This window comes from Hipposideros armiger, unplaced genomic scaffold, assembly GCF_001890085.2.
Source record: "Hipposideros armiger isolate ML-2016 unplaced genomic scaffold, ASM189008v1 scaffold_318, whole genome shotgun sequence".
NCBI classification, from domain to species: Eukaryota; Metazoa; Chordata; class Mammalia; order Chiroptera; family Hipposideridae; genus Hipposideros; species Hipposideros armiger.
Genome location: NW_017731668.1, coordinates 2028896 through 2056690, shown reverse-complemented (window position 1 = coordinate 2056690; position 27795 = coordinate 2028896). Strand labels below are relative to the sequence as shown.

At 33.7% G+C, this 27795-nt stretch overlaps 1 protein-coding gene across 2 annotated transcripts in view; it reads left to right on the top strand.

Annotated features, from left to right (window-relative positions):
- The window catches only part of CNTN1 (contactin 1), a 132942-nt gene that overhangs the window by 26893 nt on the left and 78254 nt on the right, over window positions 1–27795 (top strand). For both annotated transcript variants that reach the window (XM_019660444.1, XM_019660445.1), the window contains exons 11-14: window positions 64–214; window positions 2016–2143; window positions 2447–2622; window positions 17863–17983. In XM_019660444.1, the coding sequence (XP_019515989.1) occupies window positions 64–214; window positions 2016–2143; window positions 2447–2622; window positions 17863–17983 (576 nt within the window). The remainder of the gene's footprint in view (window positions 1–63; window positions 215–2015; window positions 2144–2446; window positions 2623–17862; window positions 17984–27795) is intronic.

Below are 27795 nucleotides of genomic sequence, written 5' to 3'. Positions count from 1 at the left end.
TGTATAGAATATTTTTTTTTCTTTTTAAGCGAAAGAGAAAAATAATATTTGATTCCCTTTTAGCTTTGGCTCCGACTTTTGAGATGAATCCTATGAAGAAGAAGATCCTGGCTGCTAAAGGAGGAAGGGTTGTCATCGAATGCAAACCTAAAGCTGCACCTAAACCAAAATTTTCATGGAGTAAAGGGACAGAGTGGCTTGTCAATGGCAGCAGGTCAGTTCAGAAACAGGACATTCAATTGGAATTCACTGGTTCGGAAAGTTTATTTTATAGAGGAGTTGTTTTTTTACTAATAATGTCCATGTTGTTTATTCCAAATTTTCTCCATAGAAGATACTGTAGTTTCAAGATGTACAGAAATACTTACCCATCACTCTCAGTATCTATTATAATCAGGGTTTCATTTTTAGGGTTCTATAATTTACAAGGAATTTAGAAAATGAAAGCTCACAGAATTTTGGTAAATTGCCCAAAGCCACAGAAATCATGAACAATGAGAAATAAAATAGGATCACTCTCTCTAACTCATTTTTCCCCTAACAAGGTCATCTAAATCCAATCACATTTGATTAATTTTATGCAATTAGCCTATTAAATATTTTAGTAAGAAAATGAAAAGATGACTTCAAAGTACAAATGACCTTTTCCCATCTTCTTAAGTGAACAGGAACTTCTCATCTTCCTCACAAGTAGGTCATCTACCAATGTTTTCTTAGCTTTGGGACAAAACAAAAACCATATGGCTTGCACAGATTATGTATATAAAAGCCACACTAAATGCTTTCTGTATGTTTCCTAGACGTTTTTGTTATATTCAATAGTGACGTGTGGGGAGGAAGTCAGGATGGGAAACAGGAGGAATGGAATGCGGAGATGGGGAAGCAGGAAATATTCCAGGCAGTGGGAGCAGCATGTGCAAAGGCCCTTAGGCAGAGGATGGGATGTGGGAGGAATGCAGGAACAAAAATCAGTATGTTTGTATTTCTTTTTAGCCATGGAAATGACAGTCTATCCTAACTTCAAAGTCTCCATTGAAGTCCTGAGGTGACATTTCTGCAAGACTGGGGCTTATTTCTTTCAGGACTGTGCCTGGTTTAAGCCTGTCCCACAGAAGCTTAAAGTCATTTTAGGATGGCATGTGGAAGACCACTTGCTTCAATTAAACTTAATGTCACTCATTCATTCAAAAAATGGTTGATTGAATGCCTAGTCAGTGATCAGTGTCTATCTACTTAATGAGTTCCTTGCACACATAGATTTTTTTCCCTAATAAATGAATGAGTTAATGGATATATTACCTGTTGGAGACATAGCCCCATACAAAGCAGATTCCTGACATAAGGATGTTATCAGCTCATGGAAAGATAGATTAACAAGTAAAACTGAAGTATGTCAGATGATATATGTATTAGGAAAAAGAACCAGGGAAGAGGGGTAGGATAGGGGATGCCAAGACAGTGGAGTGTGTGAGTGCACTTGTGCATTCATGCATGCAATGCTAACTAGAATCATCAGGAAAAACTTGACTGAACATGCCACTGTGCAAAACCCTGAAGGATGGTGAGGAACAAATTGTGAGATTGTTCCGGGCCTAAAGAGCAATCAAAGGACTGGTTTTTACTCTGCATGAGATGGAAAGTCAGGTGGGGTTAGAGCTGCGGAGTGACATCATCGGGCAGAAGAGTGACATGATATGACTTATGTCACTTATGTCTTCATGTCTGGCTGACATGGGGAAAAGAGGCTACGAGCAGGCGAGGGTAAGAGCAGGCGACCAGTTAGAAATTACTGCAATAGTCCAAGAAAAAGGGGGCTTTCTAGAACTTGTCAGCGCTGAGAAAGATTATTATAAACAAAGGCTACAATGTTTAGTATTAAAAAAATATCTTACTGTCAACTAATTTGTATAAAATGTACTAATCGAAAGATAGTAATGTTGTAGTCTAAGACAAAAAATAATGCAGTAGTGTATTAAATTAATTATATGAATTATGTATTTTTTTCATTCCAACAGAACACTCATTTGGGAAGATGGCAGCTTGGAAATCAATAACATTACAAGGAATGATGGTGGTATCTATACATGCTTTGCAGAAAATAATAGAGGGAAGGCTAATAGCACTGGGACTCTTGTTATCACAGGTAAAATAAAATTTGATTAAATTTATTTTGTGTTTTAGTTTGACATCGTCAAATTTCTATTATACTGTAAGAAATGTGATTCTGTGCTGTTTCTAAGACAGTCCACATGTTAACGTTTCCATTTCAAAAGTCTTCTGGGAAAATCTCTTGATTAAAATTTTTCTGGAATTTGAATTTGAAAACACCATATTACTTTGCACAGAGACATCAAAATATAGATTTTTATTCTTTTAATGTACCAGATATTATGGCATCTCATATTTTCTTGAATTGTGCTTTTCCCCTTTATTTAAAACTGTACAGATCCCACGCGAATTATCTTGGCCCCAATTAATGCTGATATTACTGTCGGAGAAAATGCCACCATGCAGTGTGCTGCTTCCTTTGATCCTGCCCTGGACCTCACATTTATTTGGTCGTTCAATGGCTATGTGATCGATTTTAACAGAGAGAACATTCATTACCAGCGGAATTATATGGTATGTGTTTAAAGTTTCATCTTGCTAACATCCCCAGTGACCCCCATGTGTCTGCACTGCAACTTCTGTTAGTATAATCACTTACATGAGACTGAAAGGCAAAAAGAGCTTTTCATGAGTCTCTTTATGTTAATTGTAGTACTCCTGAACCTTTCGAAAAAATGGCCAGCTCTAAGGATTTTGGTAAAGATAGTCATAAATAAATATTTTTTTGTGCTTTAGGCCCATTTTCCCCTTAATTAGAATCTAATTTTTATATTGATGTACCACACCTCAGTGTATCTGTACTCCAAGTTCTAGTGCCTTCACATTAACTTTAAATGAGGTGAAAGCATAGAACTTATCATTTGCTAGAGTGATTAAGACATTTATTTTATCCTTTGAGGGTAATAAATAGAATATATACATATGCATATATAAATATAAAATAAATATAAATATATATGTGTATAGGCTTAGAAAACAAGTATATGTGATTTGAGAAGGGTTAAATGACCGTGTTTTATTTTAAGGATAGGAATTTTCTTAACATGTCCTATAATCAACCATAGTGATATCTTTGTATAGAAATAAAGAAAATAGAGGAAAAGACTGGGGAGTGATGCAGGAATAGCAACTTGCCTAGAAACATCATGGTGCTTTGATAAGGCTGTCTAGTTTATAGTGTATTTAAAGAGCAAATTGAGCACTGCTTATAACAGTTTTTTTTCTTTAGAAGGGTGACTGTTTAGGAGCATAAAGACCTATGTAGAACATATGCTTAGTTAAGAAAACTTTCATTGTAGAAGTCAATTATGAATATGGCAGTAAAAGTTTGAATTTGAGTTAATTCTGAGTGATATATTTAAAGTTGTTAAGGCCCTATGAAATCTAAAGATTGGTATGTGTACATTATAATAATATCCTGCTTTCAAATAGTCTAACACTTTTAAAAAATTATTCTAGAATTTCCACTTTAAAAATCCAAAACAAGCTTTTAAGTCAGATTGAGTAGGACTGATTTTTAACTAGATGGAGACATTTCTTCTTAAATTTTTATTAGATGATTCATAGAGCAACTATTGATGCATCATCAATGTTTATGCCTTTCATATATTAAATGTAATTCCATTTGCTTTGTTTTTATTCTAACAAGTTTAGCTATAATTGTCAAGCTACAGTAAATCCACCGATTGTTTTTCAGTTTCTGAACTAACCTTACACTTTAAAAAATAACATTTGGGAATTGGCAGAGAACTTTTTTAACATTATACCACGTGATATTTTTTCCTTATATACCTAAAACTATTTTGATATGCTTAATCATAACCCTGCCCAACACTAGTAAAATTGACACAGTATTTAATAATTTCTCCAAATTGTGTTTTATTTTGCAAGAAAAGCAAATTGCACTCAGTTTTTACTTATTTAAGAAAAAATAAAGTGAGCCAAACAGTGATCTTATTTTAAAAATTAAACTTGAATTTGCTCAGTATCTTGGTGTTATAAATTGAATTTCAAAAATATGACAACTGTAGTTTATACATGTAGTTAATAGCTGCAGTTAAGTTTATGTAAACAAATTTGGGGGTATAAATTTCCCTAAATGAAGCTGAATCTCCCTATGTGGTGCTTCTTTATGTTCTTTAAAATAATAGTTACATTGTGTTGGTTGATGTAAATTAAGAAAAAAAGGGATAGAGGAAGAAAGAGAATGCTAGAATACTAGAATTGCTAGAATACTAATTACGACATAAATAGTAAATTAGATCACAAAAATGTAAAAGACGTTGACTGTCACTTACTGTACTTTCTCCCTTTGGACAGATAGACACCGATGTTCATGTATGTGCACCTCAGCTATTAATAATTCAGAGCAGAATCCTAACTGCAGGCCCATAGTCTGGACTCACCAACTTAGGTTTCAGCCCAGTTCACCAAGTAATGATCTATGAGTGGTAGAAAACATACTCACTGGCTAAATAGGAAATTTAATTGACTAAACACATCAAATGCACATCTTCGGCACCTTGTAGATGGACAGATGGATTCAATTTTCTAAACACCAAAAGAGAAAAAGAAGATAATATTTATTTTAAAATAGGTTATTAAACTTAATTCCATCTTGTGAACCTAAGAAACCTTATAAAGCTTTCCGTCGTATCTTCCTTCTCTTTTAAGGCCAACTTCAAAGTCAGGCTTCACTGCTCAATGTATGACACAAAATTTGAGTAAAAACACCATATGTGTTTGATCCACCTTTTGGAGGATAGTCCTAATAGTTAGTAATTGCGTCTGGGCTCTTAGTGAATGAAAACATAATGGGGACAGCAGGTACTGGGGACAGCAAATGCAAAGGAAGGAGCATTGCTGGCTGCATGTACCTGTGATTCAAGTTGCACAGGTAAAATATGTCATTATATAATTTGGGGGGGTTTCTTAAAATTTTGATATTTCATTTAATTCTGGCAACATTTCAAGAATTGATTATCATTTGTTCATTTAAAAATATTGTACTGAGCACATACCACAAGTCAGGAAAGTGATAGGCATTGGGGTGGATAAAGCACTGAATAAGACAAATACCGGCACAAATCCAAAATAAATCAGAGGTGCTCCGTGAGTTTAAAATTTCAGATGTAAATGTTTTGGTAGCTATCACAATTATCAAACTGATGTCCTTAACACAATTATAATTTAATCATTTGAATTGCTAAAATTAATACCAGAAGCTCTAATAAATGAGAGAATGTAGAATTCAAATTTTAAACTTCTGATTTCAAGAACCTAAGTTTTTATTTTTCAATTTCATTTTAATAAGAAATTTTATTCAATAATCAGGTATGCTTTAATTTTAGCTTGTTATTCTATATTTTGACCACCCTGTGGCAACCTTGCATAAGGTTTCAAATTTCACACTCTGGAACATGGTTTATGAAATTAAACAGATACATTTTCTTATATACTTATGTCTAAGATTGTGATTATAAGTGATTTTAAAATTTCTTCTTTATATGTTTTCCAATTGTATTTATATAATTATCAGATAAACAGTAGCTACACATTTTAAAGATGTGCATTTCTTTTAAGAATTTATAATGAGCAGAAAACTAGACTTTTTGTGATACGCATGCTATAATGCATACAGATATGAAGCTATATACATATAAAACTGTATACCTAAAGCTTACATGATGTTATTAGCCAATATAAATAAATAAATAAATAAATAAAAATAATTTATAGTGAGTGCCAAAAAAGTAAAAATAACATTGCCATTGCACTTAATGATGCTGCTTTAAGCAAATCTCCTTTGAATTAATTTTTTGAATGTAACTATTAATTTTAAAGTTGTAACTAAATACTTAATACTGATTGTAGAAAGACATTAAGAAGTTAAATATCTAATTTACCTGTCATGTTATTTTTTCCCATTTATTTAATAAATAACACTATAACACTCAATGTTATAGTGTTATGTGATAAGGGCCAGTAAATGTTTTATTTAAACTTGAATTAATGCATAGAAGGGTGATTGGAATATATATATATGATCATAAACTTAGTAAATTTGAAGCTTCGTTTCAATAAGCTATTAAAGCATTTTATCAGGCATTCTTTTATTCTAAATTATGTGGCAAATACATGAATTTTTCAAGTGCAGCTCTAAAATGACTTCTATTTTCATTTCTAAATTCAGTAGCCCCTTCCTCCCTTACATACAAAAAGCAGAGTCATTTTACTTATCAATTTAATTTATAGTCCCTCTTGTTCTTGAAAGGACTTTAGACTATCTCCCCCAAAAATGTGTATTTGTAATACATCATTTTATTCCTCTCCCATAGTGGTACCTGATTTATATAAATTATTTTTTAAATAGCCACCTAACTTTTGACATCACTTGAGTCATTTTCTTTCTGTTTTGAATTTACAAATCCCACGTGAGATGTTTGGAGGCTGTGCCACGACCAGACCTGGGCTCTAGGCTCCGTTTTTTTCACTTCTTATTCATTCCACGACTGTGAGCCTGTTATTAAACCTCTCTAAGCCTCAGATGTCCCCTTCGGAAAAATTTTAATAATAATTCACATACTTCGTTCAGATTACTTCATTGGGTTTGTAAAACTAGTTACTTCATAGTATTTTTTTTGTGAGGATTCAATGAGAGAATGCCTAGAAAGTTCTTGGCACAAGATCTGGCAGATTGTAAGTGATTATTATTAATATTCGCTGTAATCCCTTTGAAAATTCCAAAAGTTTTTTGCCAGACAGTGGTTTCGTTTTTTAGTTACAGATCTCATTTTTTGTAATTTAATTTTTGCACAGCTTGCTGTACTGGGTACTAGTCTGAAACTAAAGTTCTCTGTATTTACCTGCTTAGGGCAATGGAGAGGTAATAAATAGTCAACATTTATTGAAGCACTTACTGTTGGGCCAGCATTGGTTTAACTGTTTTTGTTTGTTTGTTTTTTGTTTTGTTTTTTCTTTTTTTTTATGTATTTCTCAGTTTATCTTCATAGTAATCCTCTAGGTAACACATATTATTGTGCTTTTTCTCAATTTTTGAGGTGAGGAAACGGAGGATTAGAAAGGTTAAGTAACTTGCCCAAAGTAATCATACAACTTGCTAGTAGCTGAGGCGGGAGTTGAAAGCAGGTGGTCTGACTGCAGTTCCGGTGCTCTCTGCCACTTTAGTTTTTAATCGGTTGGTTAATGTTAATGTCTGTATCTATTTAGGTAACTCCCTCGCATTGTTTGAAACATTGTAAGACAGTAGTGTTCAACTCAGAATTTCTTCCATAATCTTCTTTAATGAGCCTTTTATGTTCCCTCAAAGTTATCCACATGACTTCATTTTTCCTACTCTATTAGCTACCTTTGCAATACACGGCAAATCAAGTCTACAGAGTCTCAGGTGGTCTAACTATAATGCTCCAGGCAATTCTTAACGATCCCCTTTAGCTAGGTAGGTATATGTGTGTGTTTGCCGGTATGTGGCCATGAGTTTGTTCTGACTTTATTGATAGCACCATTCACAACAAAAGACAAATTTCTTACCCTTAGGATATTTTTCTTTTTTAAAGAAAATATTAATTATACTGAACATGTCACAAAAATATGTTAAATATGAGGCATATGTATTCCATACTAGAGCCTGTTATGAAATTGAACAGAAATTTTGCTTATGCAAGACACGGAAAGAGAAATGATAATAATGAAACAGAAGTCATTTTGTTTTCAGTTTCCCTGTTGGTCTGCTCACTGTTGAACATGAAGGTGAAGATTGTCCAGGGTTATGGGGCAACTTCTTGGAGGAGGAAAGGAGGGTTGGGCAGTAATCCTGACCAAGGAAACATCACATTAGAGCTGAAGAAAGCGGAGCAGGGGACTGCCAGGCACAGTGATGATAGAAGCCCTAGAGCTGTGGTTTTAAATAGGGTTCCATTTTTTCCCCTAGGGACCTGTGTGTGGAGGCATTTTTGTTTGTGACAACTGCAGGGTGGTTGAAAGAGGGCCGTGTATTACGGGCATCAGTTTAACACAGGTGTTGTGAAAAATCCGATAATGCTCAGGATATTGCCCCACAACAGAGAATTATCTGGTCCAAATTCTCAAAAGTGCCAAGATTGAGAAACACTGCTCTCAAGGGAGATAAAAAAGAGATTTAGGAATAAATGGACTGCCCAGTGAAAAGTTTTAAGCATGATGTGTTAGAATCAAGAGAAGTTATATTATTTTGAGCAGATAAAAGTGCTGATAAATAAATAAATAAATACATAAATAAATAAATAAAGGATTAACCATTTTCCAAAATAGTATGAAAAGTAGAGGATAGATTTCATGTGTTTTGTGAATTTTAGAGTCGTCCATTATGATGAGCAGATGAAGAGAAAGAGAAATATGTACAATGCACCTATGCCCCTGGCATGGCTCTGTGACTCACACAAAACCCCCACAGGCATTCTACTTCTGGCCAAATCTTTTCTCTGCTCTTATCAGTAATTAATTGGAAAAGAGGTAGAGAATTCTGTCATACCTCTATCTTTTTGCATGTCTATCTGACCGTATAAGTTTTCTAGCTTCCCTTTCACTGCCCTAATAACCTTTACTACACTTAACTATTGTTTTTTAGTTGCTCTTTTACATCAGTAAAGAAGGAGGTAGGTATTCACTTGATGTGTCTCTACTTAGGTTAGCTTCTGTAGATCATCACACTTCTAGTGTAGAGACCATGTGAGCTGAAGTTACTCTCTAGCATAGCATCCCATAGTCTAATTCTTAGGAAGCATTTTTTCATGACAATACTAAGTAAATGTCATTAAGACATATAGCAGAAAGTCTTTGTTCTTCAGAGATACATTAACTTGGAGGAATCTCAAAAATGCATCAAAAATTAAAGACCCATTTGTTTTACATAGAACTCCTTGCCTGCTCCTGGCATAGCAATAATTAGTCTGGCTCCTTATGCTTGCAAAACACAGTAAGTAGTTAAAATAAAAAGGGGGAAATGAGCATGTAAACTTCAGTATCTTAAGAATTTTAACATTTTACAATGTGGAATTTCATGTTTTATTTCTGAAATCACACTAACAATGTACTATTTTGCCATTATCTGGCCTATCCCAAAACAAACAAACAAACAAACAAACAAACAAACAAAATACCTAATTTTTCCATTTTGTTTTTTAAGAACAGAACATTATCTAAAGATCTGGATTTTTCTTCTGGTTTTGCCATTTAAAAGTTATGTGAGCTTGGGCAAAACAGTTACTCTGTCTGAGCCTCAGGCTTCTTATCTGTTATATGAGGAAGTTGGGCTACATCAGGAGTTTTGAAAAACAGCAACAAAAAGTTTTTAGCAGCAGAATCCTTCTTGCCAAGAAAACGTTAATGAGAACTCCCAAAAATAAAAACAACAAAGGTGAAGTTGCTCTGATTGAAGAAATTGTGTGCATATGTATGTGCATGTATAGGAGACTACATTGCCAAAAGCCCTAACCACAGAGTCTCTCACTTCTTCCTATAAAAAAAAACAAAAAAAGAAAAAGAAAAAAAACAGAAAAACCAAACAAACAAACAAAAAACTGATCCTTTCCTTGTACCAAGTGGTTCACGAAGATCTTTAGAACCCTGAGGCTAATGGGAACCAATCTGAAAACCATATGAATTAAATGATACTCAAGTTTTCTTTCAACTCTAAAACATAGGTTCTAAATCCAAAGCTTTGATGTTTTTGTCCATGATTCAAAATGCTTACCAGAGACCTCAAGAAAATTTTCTTCTTTTTGAGTTTTAATTTAAAGTGAGTCAATTTATCAAAATTGGACCCTTTGGCCATCAAAACAGTCAAATTTAGGGATGTTCACCATTTCCATTAGTTCTATAAATACTGGATGTCTTCTTAGTAATTATTCTTTACCACTTCCCTAATTTAAGTTTTTATATTTCCAATAACATTATTTCATTTTCATAAGTTTTTAAGTCATATATATATATATTTAATTTTTAACATTAAATCCTAATGCTAATGTATTACTTAAAATTTTTAACACTAACTTGGATATTAGATAGTATTAGGAAATTAGTGTTAATTATGTGTGACTATGGTTATGTGATTATGTAAGAGAACGATCTTACTTTTTTGGGGATTCAATCTTATGTTTTAAGGAATGAAGTATGATGATATTAGCAATCTTTATTAAAAGATTCAACAATAAACAGATAGTAGATAAAGAAAAGAAAAGAAAGAACTAGCTATCTAGATAATTAGATAAAGCAAATATGCAGGAAGTTTACAGTTATTGAATCTAATTTGTTGGTGTCCGGGTGGCCATTGTACTATTCTTTCTATATTCTTGTGTTTGAACATTTAAATAGGTTAAACATTAAATAAATAAATGAATAAATAAGTAAATAATACCATACAGTATTCTTCCTGCTAGGAGAAAGTAACCACTTTTACCTCCCAAACTATTAACTGAAATCCCATTGTCTGATCTGTAAAGCACTACTTTGGAAATAGCTTTACCTAGTAAAACCAGGACTACATATTAGCTATTAAGCCTTCTTCCACTGGCTTAACTCAAAATCTCAAATTCCTTCTCTCTAAAATGGAAATGTTAATAGCACCTCCCTAAGTATTATAAAAATCCAATAAGAAAATATACATAAAGTAGCTGGCACATTGCCAGACATCTAAAAGGCATCTAATAAATTAGATCGAGTATTAGCAGAAGTTTCATAGTAGTGACAGCCACGGCAGTAGCAATAGTAGAAGTAGTAGCAGCAGTTTTAATACTATTTGTAGCAGCTTGAACATCCGACTTTTCTTGCTCCATATAAGGTAGAAGCCTTTTCTTTGTTGCCTCCCCTGAGTGTCACTCACTTTATTTACACAGGAAATTAGAGCAATATCCTCTAGTTGCTCCTTGGCATCTCCCTTTTTGAAAACTGGGATGTATGTTGGCTGTTTCCAACCTGTAGGCAATTGTTTTGTATTCCATATTTGTTGACATATTCATGTTAGGATATTAATAAATTAGGCCTGTGTGCCTTGAAATAATTCTGTCTGTATCCCATCTATCCCTGGTGAGTTATTTCTTTCAATAATTTCAGGCTGGGTTCTTTGGAAAAGAAAACAATGCTGGAAAAAAATAGGAGGCAGGAAAAGTTGAAAACCAAATATGGGATGGATTGACTCCATAAAAGAAGCCATAGGCTTGAGTCTAGAGGAGCTGAGCAGACTGTTGAAGACAGGACATGGTGGACACCACCCATTCATAGAGAGAGTCACCAGGGATCAGAGCTGACTCTGTGACACATGACACACTAACATTAGTAGCAGCTGTTGTAATAACCTATTCACAACAGTACTGGTAGTAGTGGTTATAGTTAAGAGTGTATTGCTTCCTCATTTGTAAAATACAGTTAAGAATAGTACCTATCTCACAGGGCTGTTGGTAAGAGCAAGTGAATTTGCATCTGTAAAGTATTTATAATATTTCCTGGCACCTAGAAACACTTTACTAAATATTTTCTGTTAGTTGTGTTGGTGATGGTGGTGTTAAAGTTTACCATTGCATGTGATGCATTTACTATAGTTATTCCTTCTTTAACCTAATAAACCAAAAGTAAAAAAGAAAAAAATATATATGTTTCTTGGACATATCATGTAGCATACATATATAATATTTTTTTTGCTTATAAGTTTCTAGAATATTCCCTTTAAAGAATATGCTTTCCTCCAACCTCCTATATCTGTCTCTTCATTCTGAACTTCATCAGAACAACAGATGTTTTTGTTGATATATAGCCATTATGAGCTCCGTGCTTTATCTAGACCTTGTCTGTACCATATTTGTACCGTATTTCTTTGTTCATATGATTATTTCAATTTGTTACTACAACTTAGTTATTCAGACTCATTTATACTGCAGGAATGATTTTGCAGAGTTAGTTCATGGTGGAGGGGGAAGGAAGAAATGGGTATTTATATTTGGGAAGACTTTTGATTTAAACTTGGGAAATTTCTAAGTGGTAAACCACATATACACTTTGGAACATCCCTGAGCTGTGCTATCACAATTTCCAGTATGTGATTCAACTCTCCTCATATGAAGGGGAGTATTTTGTAATTCAGCCAAACTGTGGTTTTTAGTGAAAATATAGAGAGCATTCGTATCTAATTTGTGGCTAAAATGTGCTGAGGTCCATGATCTTTACTTGCTTTGTAAGCTTTCTGTCGACCACTGAGAACCTCAACTTCTCCTGAGGTAAAAAAGTGCTAGTACCATTTATAAAAACTTCAGGAAAGCTTTTATACATACACAACTATATTGGAAGTGATATAGTATATATTTTTTTCCTTTGCTTTCCTTCTGAAGCATTTCAATGCTACACCTTCACCAAATATAGAGCAAATAAGAATAAATGTTAAAGTCACTTATTATTGCTTTATACAAGTAGGCCTATCATTACCTACCTAAGTCCTAATGTTTAAAAAGGAGCTGACTTTTAAAATGAATTTGGCATGAAACTTTTGAAATAGTTTAAGAGTTTTTAGAGAGTTTACTCTGAAGATTCAATGAGTATATATTCAATAAAATATTTTGACATAAAATAGTTTGTGTTTTCCAGTACATGTGAAAAGTGTAAAAAGAATGACCCCAGTATTACTCTCAGAATAAAATAAGTAAACAGCAATATGTTTCAAACTGAGAGTTTGGGAGAAAAAAAGATAGTGATTTTATTAAGAAAATAATTTTGGAATATAGCATACAAAAAAAAAATTTACAAAGGGCAATTACAATGTCACAACTTGTTTATTTTTATATTATTTTTCTGCCCTGAATTTTTTATTTTAATATTGAATAAAAACATTTAAAATTTTTGAACTTTATTTTTTATTCCAATCTAATCACATGGCTCATTGAAACAGTGGGAGTTTAACAATAGGATTATCTTTCATGTGAAGCAACCAATGTAGTGAGTTGCTTGACACATGAAGCAACCACAGTAGTGAGTTCACATAATGAAAGCATATAATAGAGCTAAGTGCTTTTTATTTTTATGAAAACATGACTCTTTCACAAATATAACTATTATGTCATAATAGTTTAAAAATATTTTACTTAATATCTTTCCAATAATGAATATTTAATATCAAAGTACAGTGCTGTTAAGGGTGTCAAAGCACATTAAAGCAATCTGTTTCACAAATATATATAGTGTTTAAAATTATTTTATTTTACTATAATAATTTTATATTTTTCCACCAAAGAATTACTCAGAAATATGTGCCAATTCGCTTTTATGATAGCCTCAGAAAAATTATTTTATTATTACCTTCCCTATATACGCGATTTGGCTCTCTTTCCCACAACTGTTTTTCAACAGAGCATTATAAAAAATAAAATAGCATTTCTTTACCTCTTCTTAGAAGAATTCTATTTAGCATGGTATGAGAACTCAGGCCAAGCACAAAGTCGGGCACAGTCCCCATGATCATCTTCACTTCTGAAACCAGCGACGCGTTCCAGGGGTTGCCAAAACCACCCTCACTTTTGATTTGCTGGAAGGAACTCACAGAACTCCCTGAAAGCTATTATACTCATGGTTACAATTTTTCACAGGAAAAGCACACAAATTAAAATCAGTCTAGGGAAGAAGTGTATAGGGCAGAGGCCAGGAGAAATAGCAAACACAGAGCTTCCATTGTTCTCTCCCCATGGAGTCAAGATGCAGTATAGCTTTGGTGTGTAGCAGCACTCACAGAGCACTGCCAACCAGGGAAGCTTACCTGAGATTTGGTGTCCAGAGATTTTATTGGGACTTAATTCCATAGGTGTAATTATTGATTTCCCAAATGGTTCATCTTCGTCTCTAGACTCACTAATACCACATGACTCAAAGCCCCTTCCCTGAGTCCCAGGGTTGGTCTTTCTGGCATGGCCAGACCCTACTGTAAAAACCATACAGGTGTGGCTAACTTCCACCCTAAATCACATTGTTAGATTGACCATTATGACTCAAGATACCCAGGCAAAAAAACCCACATGGATTACCTTTCAGAACAAAGAGCACAGAGCAGGCTTCTCTTGGGGCAAGGCCAACTTCTTTACAAAACATATGGGTTGGAAAAATGAGTTTCTGTTTTCTTATATGTTAACTGCATTCTTCTTTCTATGAATTTGCATACTAGCCCTAAAACATCTATATTTCTTCATGAAATTAGTATATCAATTATTTGAAATATATGATTAATGGACAGTTGATCTCAATTCAGCTCTTTTAACTTATAACATTATCATTATCTTACCTGAAAAAAATCATATTAAATTACTAAAAGAATTTAAGGAAAATAGGTAATGGATATTTATTAATTCATTTATGCAATATTTATTTGTTGACTTCCTCCTGTATGTCAGATATTACAATAAGTTATTCGTATGTAATAAGTAAGACCTAGTCCCTCCATACAGAAATTACAGCTTCATAGAAGAAAAAGACAACTAAACAACATTAGTAGAAATAAATAATTATAATGAAAATATACAAAGGGCAGCCCCTAACCTAGTCTTTAGTTCCAGAGAAGAAAGGGGCATCTACACTGAGACTTGAAGTTAGCCAAGTGATAGATGTGGGAATCCAGGCAATGGCAAGTGTTATGTACAAAGGTATGCAGGAAAGAGAATAAATGATAAAGCATAAGTTGTTCGTAGTGGCTAAGGCAAAGCAGGTGGGCGAGAGGGTAATCGGAGAAGGTAGCAAGAGTGCATACCTCATCCTGACACCAAAATAAATCTTATTATGTGCTTATGAAATGCTGTGATTGTCATGGGCTATGTTAACTCACTAACTAATTCTACTTGTAGCTGTAGAGAAGTTAACATAAGAGCAGATGGAAGAATTCTTGAGAAGCAAGTTGACTAGTTCATTCAAACAATATATCTTTAGTGTTAATGTTGAGGGCACTGTGCTGGTTCCTGGGTATGCAGCACATACAGCTGTACACATTTGTAATGCGGGGATACAATGCTGAACAAAACAGGCATATTTCCTTCTCTGTTAAACTTACAGTCCTCCTGGGAGACAGACTTCACCCATATAATTGTACATATATTTCATTGCAATTTAGATATGTAATATAACATAAGGTAGAAGGTGCTATGACAAAATAGAACAATAGAAAATGTTGGAAAGACTTACTCAAAGAAATGACTTGAATTCATATTGGTTGGAGAGGGTAAGTGTTATTTAGGTGACCATGTTAAAGAAGTGGGGGATGAGGGGGATCACATTTCAAGAAAGGAAACACCATGGAGAACCAGAGATCAGCGAGAACAAGATGCATTTAAGGTTCTGAAAAGGGAACGTTTTTCTGGAGAGCAGAGCGTAAGTGAAATGGTGGCTCTAGGTGAGCTGGAATATTGGACAGAATCTACAGAATAGGGTGAAGTTGGCCTTTATAACACTTACGGCTTTTATTCCAGGAAAGGTAAAATTTTTAAGGGTTTTAGTTTGTTTTTACAGAGAGGTGTGATCTGGTTATATTTGCGTTTTTAAAATGTCACACTCTGTGTGTCAAGTGGAGAAAAAATAGAGTGGGACAGGGTGGAGGTTGTGACCAAATAGGATAAAGAAGTTCAATGAAAGATGTTGGTAGCTTGGACAATGGCAGAGGTAGTAGGGATGGAAAGAAATGGATAAATTCCAGTATTTATGGTGGAATTATAAGAAAGTTGAAGAAGAGCATGGGTTGAGAATGTCCTCAAAACTTCTGGAAAGCTTCATAGATGACCAGAAAGGTTGAGTGTTTTGAAAAGGAAGGTCAAATAGAACTAGAAGTCAAGTAAAATGAGCTGAAGAAAAGGAACCAGATTAAAATGTGTTGAAGGGTAAGAGGTAAAGAAGTGGAAAAAACTAAAAAGAGAAAGTAAGGTTTGGAAACAGGTATTGTCAGAACTCAAGCAACAATCAAAGAATGAAGTAGCTTAATAGGAGGAAAGAAGAATAATTGTTTTCAGAGTATAGAAAAGAACAGAGAGAAATAAGAGAACAGAGAGAAGTAAGAAGGTAAAGGTCACTGAGAAATCTCTCTAAAAATGCAATCAATAGGACTTCATCTCTCATTCTTCAGCAAACCCACATTACTATGGGTATACTTTGTGTTAGTAGTGTTTTATGGCAAAATAGAGAAAGCACTGCATTTACAGTCTGGGGCTCCTTGGGTTGGCAAAGAAATGACTGACCAAGAGAACAAAAGGAAAGAACTTCCCTAATCCCAGAAATTTTCAGAAAGCTTGAAAGCTAGATTATTAGTTAATCTGAATCTCAAGGGACAAGAAGGTCCCAACTGACAATAAATTTCATAACCTCTAGCTATGTTTTTACTAAAACTGGCTAATATTAAGGACCAGGGTGTGCAGCCACTGACCTGCTCTTTATGCGAAGATAGTAGTATTCTATTAAAACAACTGAATTAATCTGCTCAAGGTTATAACTAGCTATTATTCTTAACTTTATTAATCAAGCAATGATTTAAACCCAAATGTTTTCCAAGAACAGCAGGAAATTTAATATGTGAAGGGGCCTCTGGCAGAACCTATAGTGAAACAAAGCATTCATCCCACATAGTCATTAAAATAACAAAATTTAAAAATTTACAGGTCTATCATATCACATAAATAATACCCTCATCTATTAGGTAAAATATTGACCTAACCATTAATTGTTCATTATTTAATATATCTATATATGTATGATTGGAATACTAAATCAATATTTTTGGTACTCAGGAAAATATTTTGGAGACAATTATCTTGGACTTGGGCATGCTCCCACTACTAAACAAGCTGAGTTACCTTAGTTAAATTACTTGGCTACTCTAAATTTCACTTTTATATGTAATAAAAAGGACATAATAGGACCTATCTCATAGGACTGTTGTCAGAATTGAATGAGATAATGTATATGCTTGCATAGCCCAGGTCCTGTTATAGACTAGTCATTGAATAAATACTAGCTATTTTTAAAAATTACAATGAGATGGTGCCTTATTATTCACAAGCAAAATTCCCTATAATCCTCTTTTTTATAGTATATATATATATATATATATATATATATATATATATATATATATATATATATATATATATATTGAACATTCTCTGACCATTGGGAATAGAGAACAGTGAACAAAACAAAAATCCTTGCCCACATGGAGCTTATGTTTTGGCAAAAAAGAACATGTAAGTAGAATTGTCCCTTTTGACAGTTTCTGCAAACTTTTAGTATCTTTGTAAAGTGAACTGATGTAAAGTGAACATCTTGAAATTAGTCAATTAGACTGGCTTTGCCAAACCAAATAATTCTTCCTAGTCATATAAGAAGAATTATCCTAACTGGCATTCAGCAGTAAGATGTTTAGACCTTAACATTTCTCTTTAAAAGATACCAAGGAGACAGTTTTATTCCTTGGTTTTTCTCAGTATGGCCCTCTGGATATAGGAATAATAAAATGCTAAAGATATTAGGGCTAAAAAGGATCTTAAGTAATTCACTCACTTTGTTTTCCACTTAAGATACCTAATCCCAGAGTTTAAGTGACCTGAGCAAAGACACATGGTTAGCCTATCTACAACCGATGCCTTCATGGTGTTCATTGTTTTTTGGGGAAAATGTACCTCTTGTATCCTAAGTGCCATATAATTGGTGAAAAGTGTGCTGATTTGAATGACTGCTGTTTTTTGCTCACAGCTGGATGCCAATGGGGAGCTGCTCATCCGAAATGCCCAGCTGAAGCATGCTGGCAGATACACGTGCACTGCTCAGACGATCGTGGACAACTCCTCAGCTTCAGCTGACCTGGTCGTACGAGGTAAGAGTTTTAACACGCTAAAATGACAAAGCTTAAAATACCTGACTTGCATCAATATCTATAATCTTCTGGGAACTCTGGCATGAATTCGTGTATCGTTAGTGTCTTGATCCTTGAGAACAGCTTCTCACCCATGCCTAAGAATGATTTATGCCAGACGAGTAGTAAACAACACTGATTTTGTTTGTTTTAGTAACTACATGTCTTCTAGAAAGTTATACCACATACCCCCTACTAAATGTCTGTGCTTGTAAACTTAGTACTTACCAGAAGTTTTCAGTTCCTGCGAATGCTTTCTTGTGTGTTGAGTATAGTGTCATTTCCCTTTTAATTTTTATGGGAAAAAAAATACACTGGAGCTCAAGTGTTATATATTTATTACTATCATCTTAGAATCAAAAGTTAATTGATACTGTTTCATGTTTCTATTTGTTTCTGGTTTTCAGACGAGTGTTTTTGTTTTTATAAGTAATTGAGAGTGTGCTGGGATACACACTTATTGAAAATACAACCCCTTTGCTACTGACCTCTACTGTATAGATGTGATGCCGACTCAGGACTTGCCACATCTTTTTAAACATTATTCATTAGCTCTTCACTCACTACTTACAGAAGGAACACCATTCCTTGTAGCTAAGCACCCATCAAGCTCCATGGGTTGACCTCAGCCTTTAGCTCTAAGTCTCACCATTTCTTGCAACCAACTCCGCTGGTCCACAGAAATCTAGCATTTCTACCTCCGTTCCTTTGTTCACAGCATTCCTTCCATGTCATGTTCTCATCATTCGTTGCTCAAATCTTATCTACCCTTCAAAGTTTGACACAAGCATTAACAAGTTCATGAGTTCTTTCCTGATGTCCCATATATGAGCCCCTCCCTTCTAAACTTTCATAACAAGTACTTCTTTCTCTAGTGTTTTTATAGCAATCTGTGTACATGAGTTATCTTCTCTAACTTGTGTAACTCACATGTGCATTTTTTAATTAATATGAAGTGAGCTCCAGATATCCATTGCATAGTTTCATAGCTCTCTTTTTCTGTCTCTGTCTCAGTGCCAGGTTAAAATTTTTATTTTTTCACATTTCACCTACTAGAAATCTTTACTGACCATTATTTCATTGCACATTTCATTCAATTTTTGAACACTCAAATAAGACAGTATCTGTGGGTTGTTTGTCCTAATAGCCCTTCCAGATCCAGATCAATGTAATTCCTCTTGTCTCATTCACCTCCTGCGTTTCCCTCTAGAGCAGCGATTCTCAACCTTTCACAGGGGTCGCTTAAGACCGTCGGAAAACACATATTTTCGATGGTCTTAGGAACTGAGACAGGGCTCCTCTATCTGTCTCCAGGCCCACATGCAGATATGCCCACATATGAGTATCCGGCAACCCCTGTGAAAGGGTCGTTCAACCCCCAAAGGGGTCACGACCCACAGGTTGAGAACTGCTGCTCTAGAGCAATAATAATGTGGAATCCCCATGTCGTTTTGGGAAAATGCTGAAAAGCCTTTTATCTCCGTTGAATATGTTCTTCAGTAGAGTGATAAGTCTACCTGAAGTTTCTTTATCCAAATGAACTTAGACATTCATTCCACACACCACTTATTGAATATTAATAAAACTCCAAGGTTGCAAAATGCTAAATCCAAGAGAGTTCATTTAGGCTCAGTATTTCCATTAAGAGTATTCTCTTATCTAGGACACCTGTTATCTTTGAGAGTTATCAGGGAGAGAGGTCAGTTTACAGACCACTTAGCTATCAGCTATTTCCCACAATAGCCTAGGTATACATTTAATTCCAATTATTTGCATAGCAAATAAATTAGCATTAATGTTACAATAGGGGTTATGTTAGAATGCATGTGCATCAGTGTCTTCATATAGTAATTATATTGGGTTGTTGGAAAAGTCATGATGCATTTTTGCAATGAAAAACAGAAAAAAGACGTCATGACTTTTCTGACAGCCCAATATTATAGTAAACTCCTGGTATTCAGAAGGAAGGGGAAGTTTTACAGATAATGGAAGAGCAGTAGCGATATCATCAACACATACATAGGTTATTAATAATCACCTAATGTGTATTTTACACATCCTAATATGTATCATTTACTCAATAAAATGAAGCTATAGTGAATATTTTGTGAAAATATAAAGTTTTTTTTTCCTTTCTCTAAAGCCTTTAGCCCCAAGAAAAATACCTTAAAGCAATTAAACTTGGCAAGTGTGCTCAGTAGAAATATGATACAGGATTTTAAGTCCCTGCATTATGGCAGCATGTTAATAAAACTATGTAGGTAGATGAAAAGTATGCCTTAGCATTTTTAAAGTCAGCAGAGTCATAATCATTTTGCAAACTTTATTTCCAATAATATGAAAGCTATTCATTTTGTATCAAGAGACACTGCAATTAAATTAGTCAAATACATGCCTCATAATTTGTGTCAATAATGTATATAAAGTAGACCTTAAAATATGCTTTATATATTTAAATCATGGGATATTAAATTAAATAGTTTATTTCTTATAATAATGGTGAGTAATATATAAGACATACCATGCCTTAAGTGATATTATTATTGGTTCATTTGTCCACTTAATTATATATTTTTTTATCTAGTCCAGGGAATTATAACCTGGAGTCCATGGACAGACTTCAAGGGGTTCATGGACCTCCTGAAATGGCATATAAAATTCCATGTGTATGTGCATTTTCCTAGGAAGAATATTTATAATTTTCACCAGATTTTCCCAGTCAGCAATGGCCCAGGAGGCCACAATCATCTTGTGACATCAATTTACAATAATATTGTATCAGTGAAAGAGGTCATTTCAGAATCAACCTTTTAAAATAGATGCATGGATAATATAGCCAAAGGAATTTAAAATTCAAACAACTATTAATTGCTTAATATTTAAAAGACCGTTATTGTTTAAAACTATTCTTAGTTAAAAAAAAAAAGAACCAGCTGTGAGACTTCAAATGTTTTTATACTTCTTATGTAAAAATCCAAATTGAGAGGATGATACAAGTTTATTTTTTGTTGTTGTTGACATAATGAATGTTTTATTTCTTAGGCCCCATAAAAGTGTATTTCAGGTTGCTATGCTACATCAAGTAAATTTTAATGCACATGAACGGTTCTGTATGAATGTTCTTTAGCAACAGATATTTGTGGAGGGCTTAAAGCTCTTCAGCTGAAAAAAGTGTCATTTAGAGAGAAAGGTTTTGCAGGATTTATTCAGCAGTACTTGTGAGAACATTTGTGCAACTTGCCAAATCTAAATTCTCTTTCATGAGTGCACTTTTGGACAACTAAAAAATGGACCATAAAATTAGGCCACAAAAGCAAGAAATTAGGGTTTGACCTTCAGGTTTTACTTCTTCCCATGGCATTTCTGCTGTAATATAAATATCCCTGGCCATGCTACAGGTTGTTAGGAAGACCTTCCCGACACCTGGCTGAACATAACGTTTCCACTAAAATGGTAAAATAGAAAATATGATCATAATTATAATTTTCAGATCCCCTTCTGTTTTACATCTTATATAGTATAGTAAATAAAATTTCATCATTCAAGGCTGAAATTTAATAACAACAACAACAAAAATACTTTAGCTATCTTAAACTTTTCTTTTGGTCTGATTCTCAACCCTAACATATGCTACATGAAATTTGGAAATGTTTGAAGAAAGGATAACTGAAATTAAAGAGGATGATATAAAAATTGTGTAAATTATTCTATCCTCAAATCAAATTTGTGTTTTCATATTGTTATATTAGAAGCTTATACTGTTTTACGTGGAGTTGTGTTAAATGTGGACAGTGTGTGTGTGTGTGTGTGTGTGTGTGTGTGTGTGTGTGTGTGTGTGTAAAAATTTTCACTTTATTTCTAAGGCCAAAATAGAGTTGTAGAATGAAAATGGATATGTTAGATGTCATCTATTTTTTATATAATTCACTGAAGTTTTTATTCCTTGGCCTAATGACATGGTTACCAGATTCTTTTTAAGGAGGTCATTTTAGTTGATGACTAACCCACTTTTAAATCCTGTGCTGGATAAATTAAGGTAACATAGCTAAACAAGTAACCTAATGGAAGCTGTCAATATACTTTTTAGTCTGAATGATATTGCTATATTTTAAACCATCATCATAATGGTTGGCTAATGGTCTTTTCTACAGAAAATGCTCTTGGGTATTTATTACTGCCAGCTGTTTTGTATTTGCAGAGTTCATATCCAGAGTTTACCTCTCTTCACTGTCCAGGCAAAAATATTTTTGAATCATTTACTTAGAGATGTTGTTCCAGATTATCTAATAATCTGTCTTTAAAAAATAAGAAATAGAAAAACATTTTCCTTATCTAAGATAAAAAGGGTTCTAATGATCCCGTTATTGGCAAATCATAACATTAATTTCATCTTTTTTTCCTTCCAACTTCCTCACAGTAGCTATATAAAAATCTCTGCATTTATATTCAAATTTGAATTTCCAATTTTAAATCTAGAATTAATCCTAGAAGTCCCTGAAACAATTTTCATCCCTTTATTTTACAAAATTTGGACTCTGAGATTTGCCCTGCCTTGCCTGTCTACTTCATGACAATCGCCTTGGAAGCCCATCCAGTTCTCTCATTATACTAGGGTTCTTCCAGACAGTATGAATAATTAAAGTCTATAGTTAATTTCTAAAATTTCTATAGCTAATGCTTTAAAACTTTTAATACTCTAAAACTTTCTGTAGTTAATTTGGGATGGTCTAGATCTAGAAAGATGACTGTCTGTTGTAGAATTGCTGCCACAAAGTAGCAAAAGTTGCTGATTATAGCTTCTGCTCTTTTCCTTGTCCCTTCCCATTATCTGGCATATGCTAATAAGTAATACTTTAATTTTTAAAACATTGTGAAAAAAGACAAAGACAAAGACATTTATTATTATTTTCTAAATACATAGTTTACTCTTGCATTATTTACAGTTCTATTGGTATGGCTAACTCAAGGACCTTGGATATTAGTGAAAGCAAAAGGACAGAGTCTGTCATCACGTTCAAAGTTTGTGAAACCCTTGGTGCTAAATCAGGATTTAGACTTGTAGTTATCTGGCATAAATACTCACATTGTGTTAAAAAATTCCTGCATATATTCAAATTATTATTAAATAAGCAAGTGAAGATTTATACTCAAAATTACTTTAAGGCATGGCATGTCTAAATTAATTCAAAAGGAGTTTTAAATTAATCAGTTTAATCACTGTAAAATTAGGAAGAACAGACAAAAAGGTTTCGTGTAGTAGTATACACACTAAATTGCATGGGCATATAATTACATGTACCTAACCAAGCCCCCAACACACACCCACACACACACACACACACACCCACACACACACACACACACACGACACGATCCAGAAAAGAGATACACATACAGGCGGAAAGATGTGTCCTCATCATCTTGTCAAATCCAAAGAGAATTGTTGAGGTAGTTTTTCAAGTATGTGGGTCAGAAAAACACAAATTTACCTCAGATACTTGGATAATTGCCTGTGCTTTCCACTTGCTTTGGCCAAGAAAGCTTGCCACAGAGACAGACTAAAGATTCCATCTCATCGGCCTTGTAGGACTGAGGCAGGAAAATGGCCCTTGCTGCTCACGCTGGCTGGAACAATGACTGACTGGGCGCCATTCTAAGGCATCCTGACCCTATAAACCACAGCAATACATCTACTAATAGTGAAGCCTGCCCAGAAATTAAGCATTCTCCTTTCTATTGAGAATCAACAAGTTCAATAACTGCTAGAGGCCAGCTCCCCAGAACTGCTACATGCTGAAGCTGAAATATGTATCTGTTTATAATAAATACAGAAGTGAGAAAGTAACTTGATTGTTTCAAAGTTAAAATTTATTAGCGTTATTTTTTAAAGGCTTTAGTAATAATAACAGCTTTCCTAATTCTTACTGAAGTTATAAAGTACATCAGTGATTTTGATTTTCTCACGGGAAAAAGAAAGTCCTTTATTTTATTATTTAAAAACTTTTTTTCCAGTTACAGTTGACATTCAATATTATTTTATATTAGCTTCAGGTGTACAGTATAGTGGCTAGACATTTATATAATATATGCAGTTATCCCTCCCAATTAGTTAGCACCCACCTGGCACTATACATAGTTGTGGCATTATTGACTATATTTTCTATGCTGTACTTTACATCCCAGTGACTATTTTGTAACTCCCAATTTTTTGTTGTTGTTTTTGGTTTTTTGTTTGTTTGTTTTTTTAGCTGAGCCATCCTGCTACCTTTTGGCAGCTCAGTAGCAGCTCAGCTCAGGCCGGAGAATCAAACCTGCAGCCCTGTTGCTCAGAGTTTGCACTCTTGAGCGAGCTCTTAACCAACTGAGTCACTCGGCAGGCCCTGTAACTACCAATTTGTATTTCTTAATCCCTTCACCCATACCCCCAACCCCTCTCCCCTCTGGCAACCATCAGTTTGTTATCTGCACCTATGAGTCTGTTTCTGTTTTGTTTGTTCATTTATTTTGTGCTTTAGATTCCACATATAAGTGAGATTTTATGGTATTTGTCTTTCCCTGCCTGCTTATTTCACTTAGCATAATGCCCTCTGGATCCATCCATGTTATTGCAAATGGTAAGATTCCATTCTTTTTTATGGCTAATATTCCATCGTATATATGTACTACATTTGCTTTATTCAGTCATCTATTGATAGGCATTTCGGTTACTTTCATATCTTGGCTATTGTAAATAATGTTGCAATGAATATAATGGTACATGTATCTTTTCAAATTAGTGTTTTGGATTTCTTTGTGTAAATATTCAGAAGAGGAATTGCTGGGTCATAAGGTAGTTCTATTTTTAATTTTTTGAGGCACCTCCAAACCATTTTTCACGGTGGCTGCACCAATTTGTGATTCTACCAGCAGTAGTGCATCAATGATTTGTAGATGTGTTTCTCAATGTAAGTTCAATGCAAATTGATGTAAATCCAAGGGAATTTTCAATATGCAATGAAGTATGTAATTCATTCATAATAAGTCACACTATTTTAAGCTTTAAGATGAGTCTTGAAAATGATCTAGGTTAACACTTCATTTTATAAATTCAAAAATTATAACAACCCTCTGATGGTTATGAACTGGTAGATGACATTATAAACCATACACCGATATAAATTTAGATCACTTTTCTTTTTCCTCACTGGAGTACAGGGAGAAGTTTCTTTAGAGGATTTCTTGTCCTCTTCTTCAATTAATTGCTCCTCACTCTCTTTGTCTTATAATGAAATGGGTCAGCTTTGGCAAACTGGAATTTATTTGTCGCTACATAGTTGGTTTGTATCAATGGCTCCATTGAAAAATAATCAGCAGACTTGCTGCTCTTCACTCTGATTCCAGGAGAGAAAGCTGGAAAGCTATACAGCACTCAAAAAGCATGTTAGGCTTTTACATATTCCATTTCAGTGCTCTAGCACAGACTGTGTATCCACCAGGTATGTTTACCAGACAATGATACCAAATTAAGCTGACAGTTATGCCAATTATGTCAAATTACAAGAGCATTACAGATATTCAGTGATATCCAAAAGCCTTTATAAGCATGAATAAATGGAAATTAGTTCATGTTTTTAAATAATTTCCATTAATGTTGGAAAAATATTATGTTTGCAACTCTAATCTTTATACTATGAAAAGCCTTATAAATGTAAAATAAAAATAACTGTATATAACTATATAATTTAATGTATAACGTATGTCATAAAATATTATAATTATGTAGCCTGTATTATGAAATAAATATTATACAGTATGTATTTATTATATTATGTAGGATATATAATATTTATTTAAGGCTTACTATTTACCAGGAACTATTTTAAGAGACAGATACTATTATTATCTCTGTTTTACAGATGAGGAAACTGAGTCCCAAAGAGGCTAAGGTTATACGACTACTAAGTAAGAGGGCAAGATTTGAATCCAAGCAGTCTGACTTCAGACATAACACCTGGCTTACTGCTATAATCCAATATAACCGAAGACTAATTCAGATAATACATTTAATTAGATAAAATAATCAATATGGAAAAATTAAAGTAAAAATTAAAATACTTTTTTTTGTAAGAAAGGTTTATTCTGTAGAAGTCACTGATGCAGATTCTTCAATTTTATTTTTGCCCATGATATATTATTGCTAGCCTAATAACAAAGGGAAACTATGATAATTTAAAATACGTTGCTTTCAGCTAGTCAGTGTCATGGAATTATAATGAAAATAACAGTAAATAAATTATAGTAGGTGGTTTTAAAGCTTGGTTTTATAGTGTGTTCTTTGGCCTTAAAAATGATTCATTAAAAAAATGTATAAATGTGCTAGATTATAATATATGTCTATAGGACTTTCACATACATTTTATCATGTCACACTAACAAAATTTCTGTGAGATTGTAGTGCGAGGACTGGTAATTACATTCTGTAGACAAAGGAAGTTTAAAAAAGCGGAAAAGAAAATGACAAAAAAAAAGAAACAAGGATTTCTCAGTTTTCACATTATAGAGTCAGAGCGTGGCCAGATATTAGGGCTCCACATTCACTACATAACTTACTTTTCTTCACTGCTCCTTAATGTTCAATTTCCACAAATACAAAAACCCGATCATAGAAATGTATTGTACATCTGTTTCACTGATTGTATATGGTTTATTTGATCAAATCAATTAGGCTGTCCACTCAAAATACTCTGAGGCACTGATAATTCAAAGTAAAGTTAGAGAGTAGAGTAGAATTTTAAGTTATTTGCAATTAGAATTTCATATCATCTCTTTTTATTAAAAAAAAAAACAACACAAAAGCAAAAATACCTTAACTTCATTACTGAAACAATAACCAAGAAAAGACTTCATGGTATAAGATCCCTTTTAAGCATAACAATTTTCTTATGTATGATTTTTGTGAAATCTACTATTTAAAGTCTCAGGAGCATTCAGTTTTTTTCCTCATGGTGCCTTTTGCAGACTGGCTTCCTGCCACCACATCTCCCTGCCACCAGCCCAGCCCCTGGGAATTTAATTAGGAGATTATATATATATATATAATTAGGAGATTTTATATATATATATATATATATATATAATTAGGAGATTATATATATATATATATATATATATATATATATATATATATATATNTATATATATATATATATATATATATACATATATATATATGAATGAAGGGAACTCGGAAAAAGCTTTTATTCTCTAGATCTATGGCCAATTTAAGAAGTTTCAAAGGCGAGATCTCAGTCCTTTTCAATTCCTATCACATAGCTCCTCAAACCATTATCATCACTGGGATTAATTAAGTATATCAAAGAGAAAGGAAGAAATATTAAAAAAAAGTTTTACAGCTAACTGTAGACTCTCTCGTGGTATCCTGCACATCTAGCAGTTCCACAGTTTGCACTCTCCCCACTTCCTCCTTGAAGGTGACTATAGGATCCTGCACTTGTGTGACAGAACACCCCATGTGTTATCTAAATTTGACTTAGGACATTTCATTACATCAGCTCAGCAGGGAGTTCTCAGTCTTTTCTCTGCCACAGGATTTTTTTCATTATAATGTTTAACTACAAAATACATTCATTAGTGAATGCAGATTCTTGCACAAATTGAAAAGCTCTATTTTTTTTGAAAAAGTAAAACACTATCTTAATTTCTAATTGCCCAATGCTAGCCATTAGTAATGGTCACTATGTGGCCGTGGTTTGTGTACATTTCCCAGGGCGCTG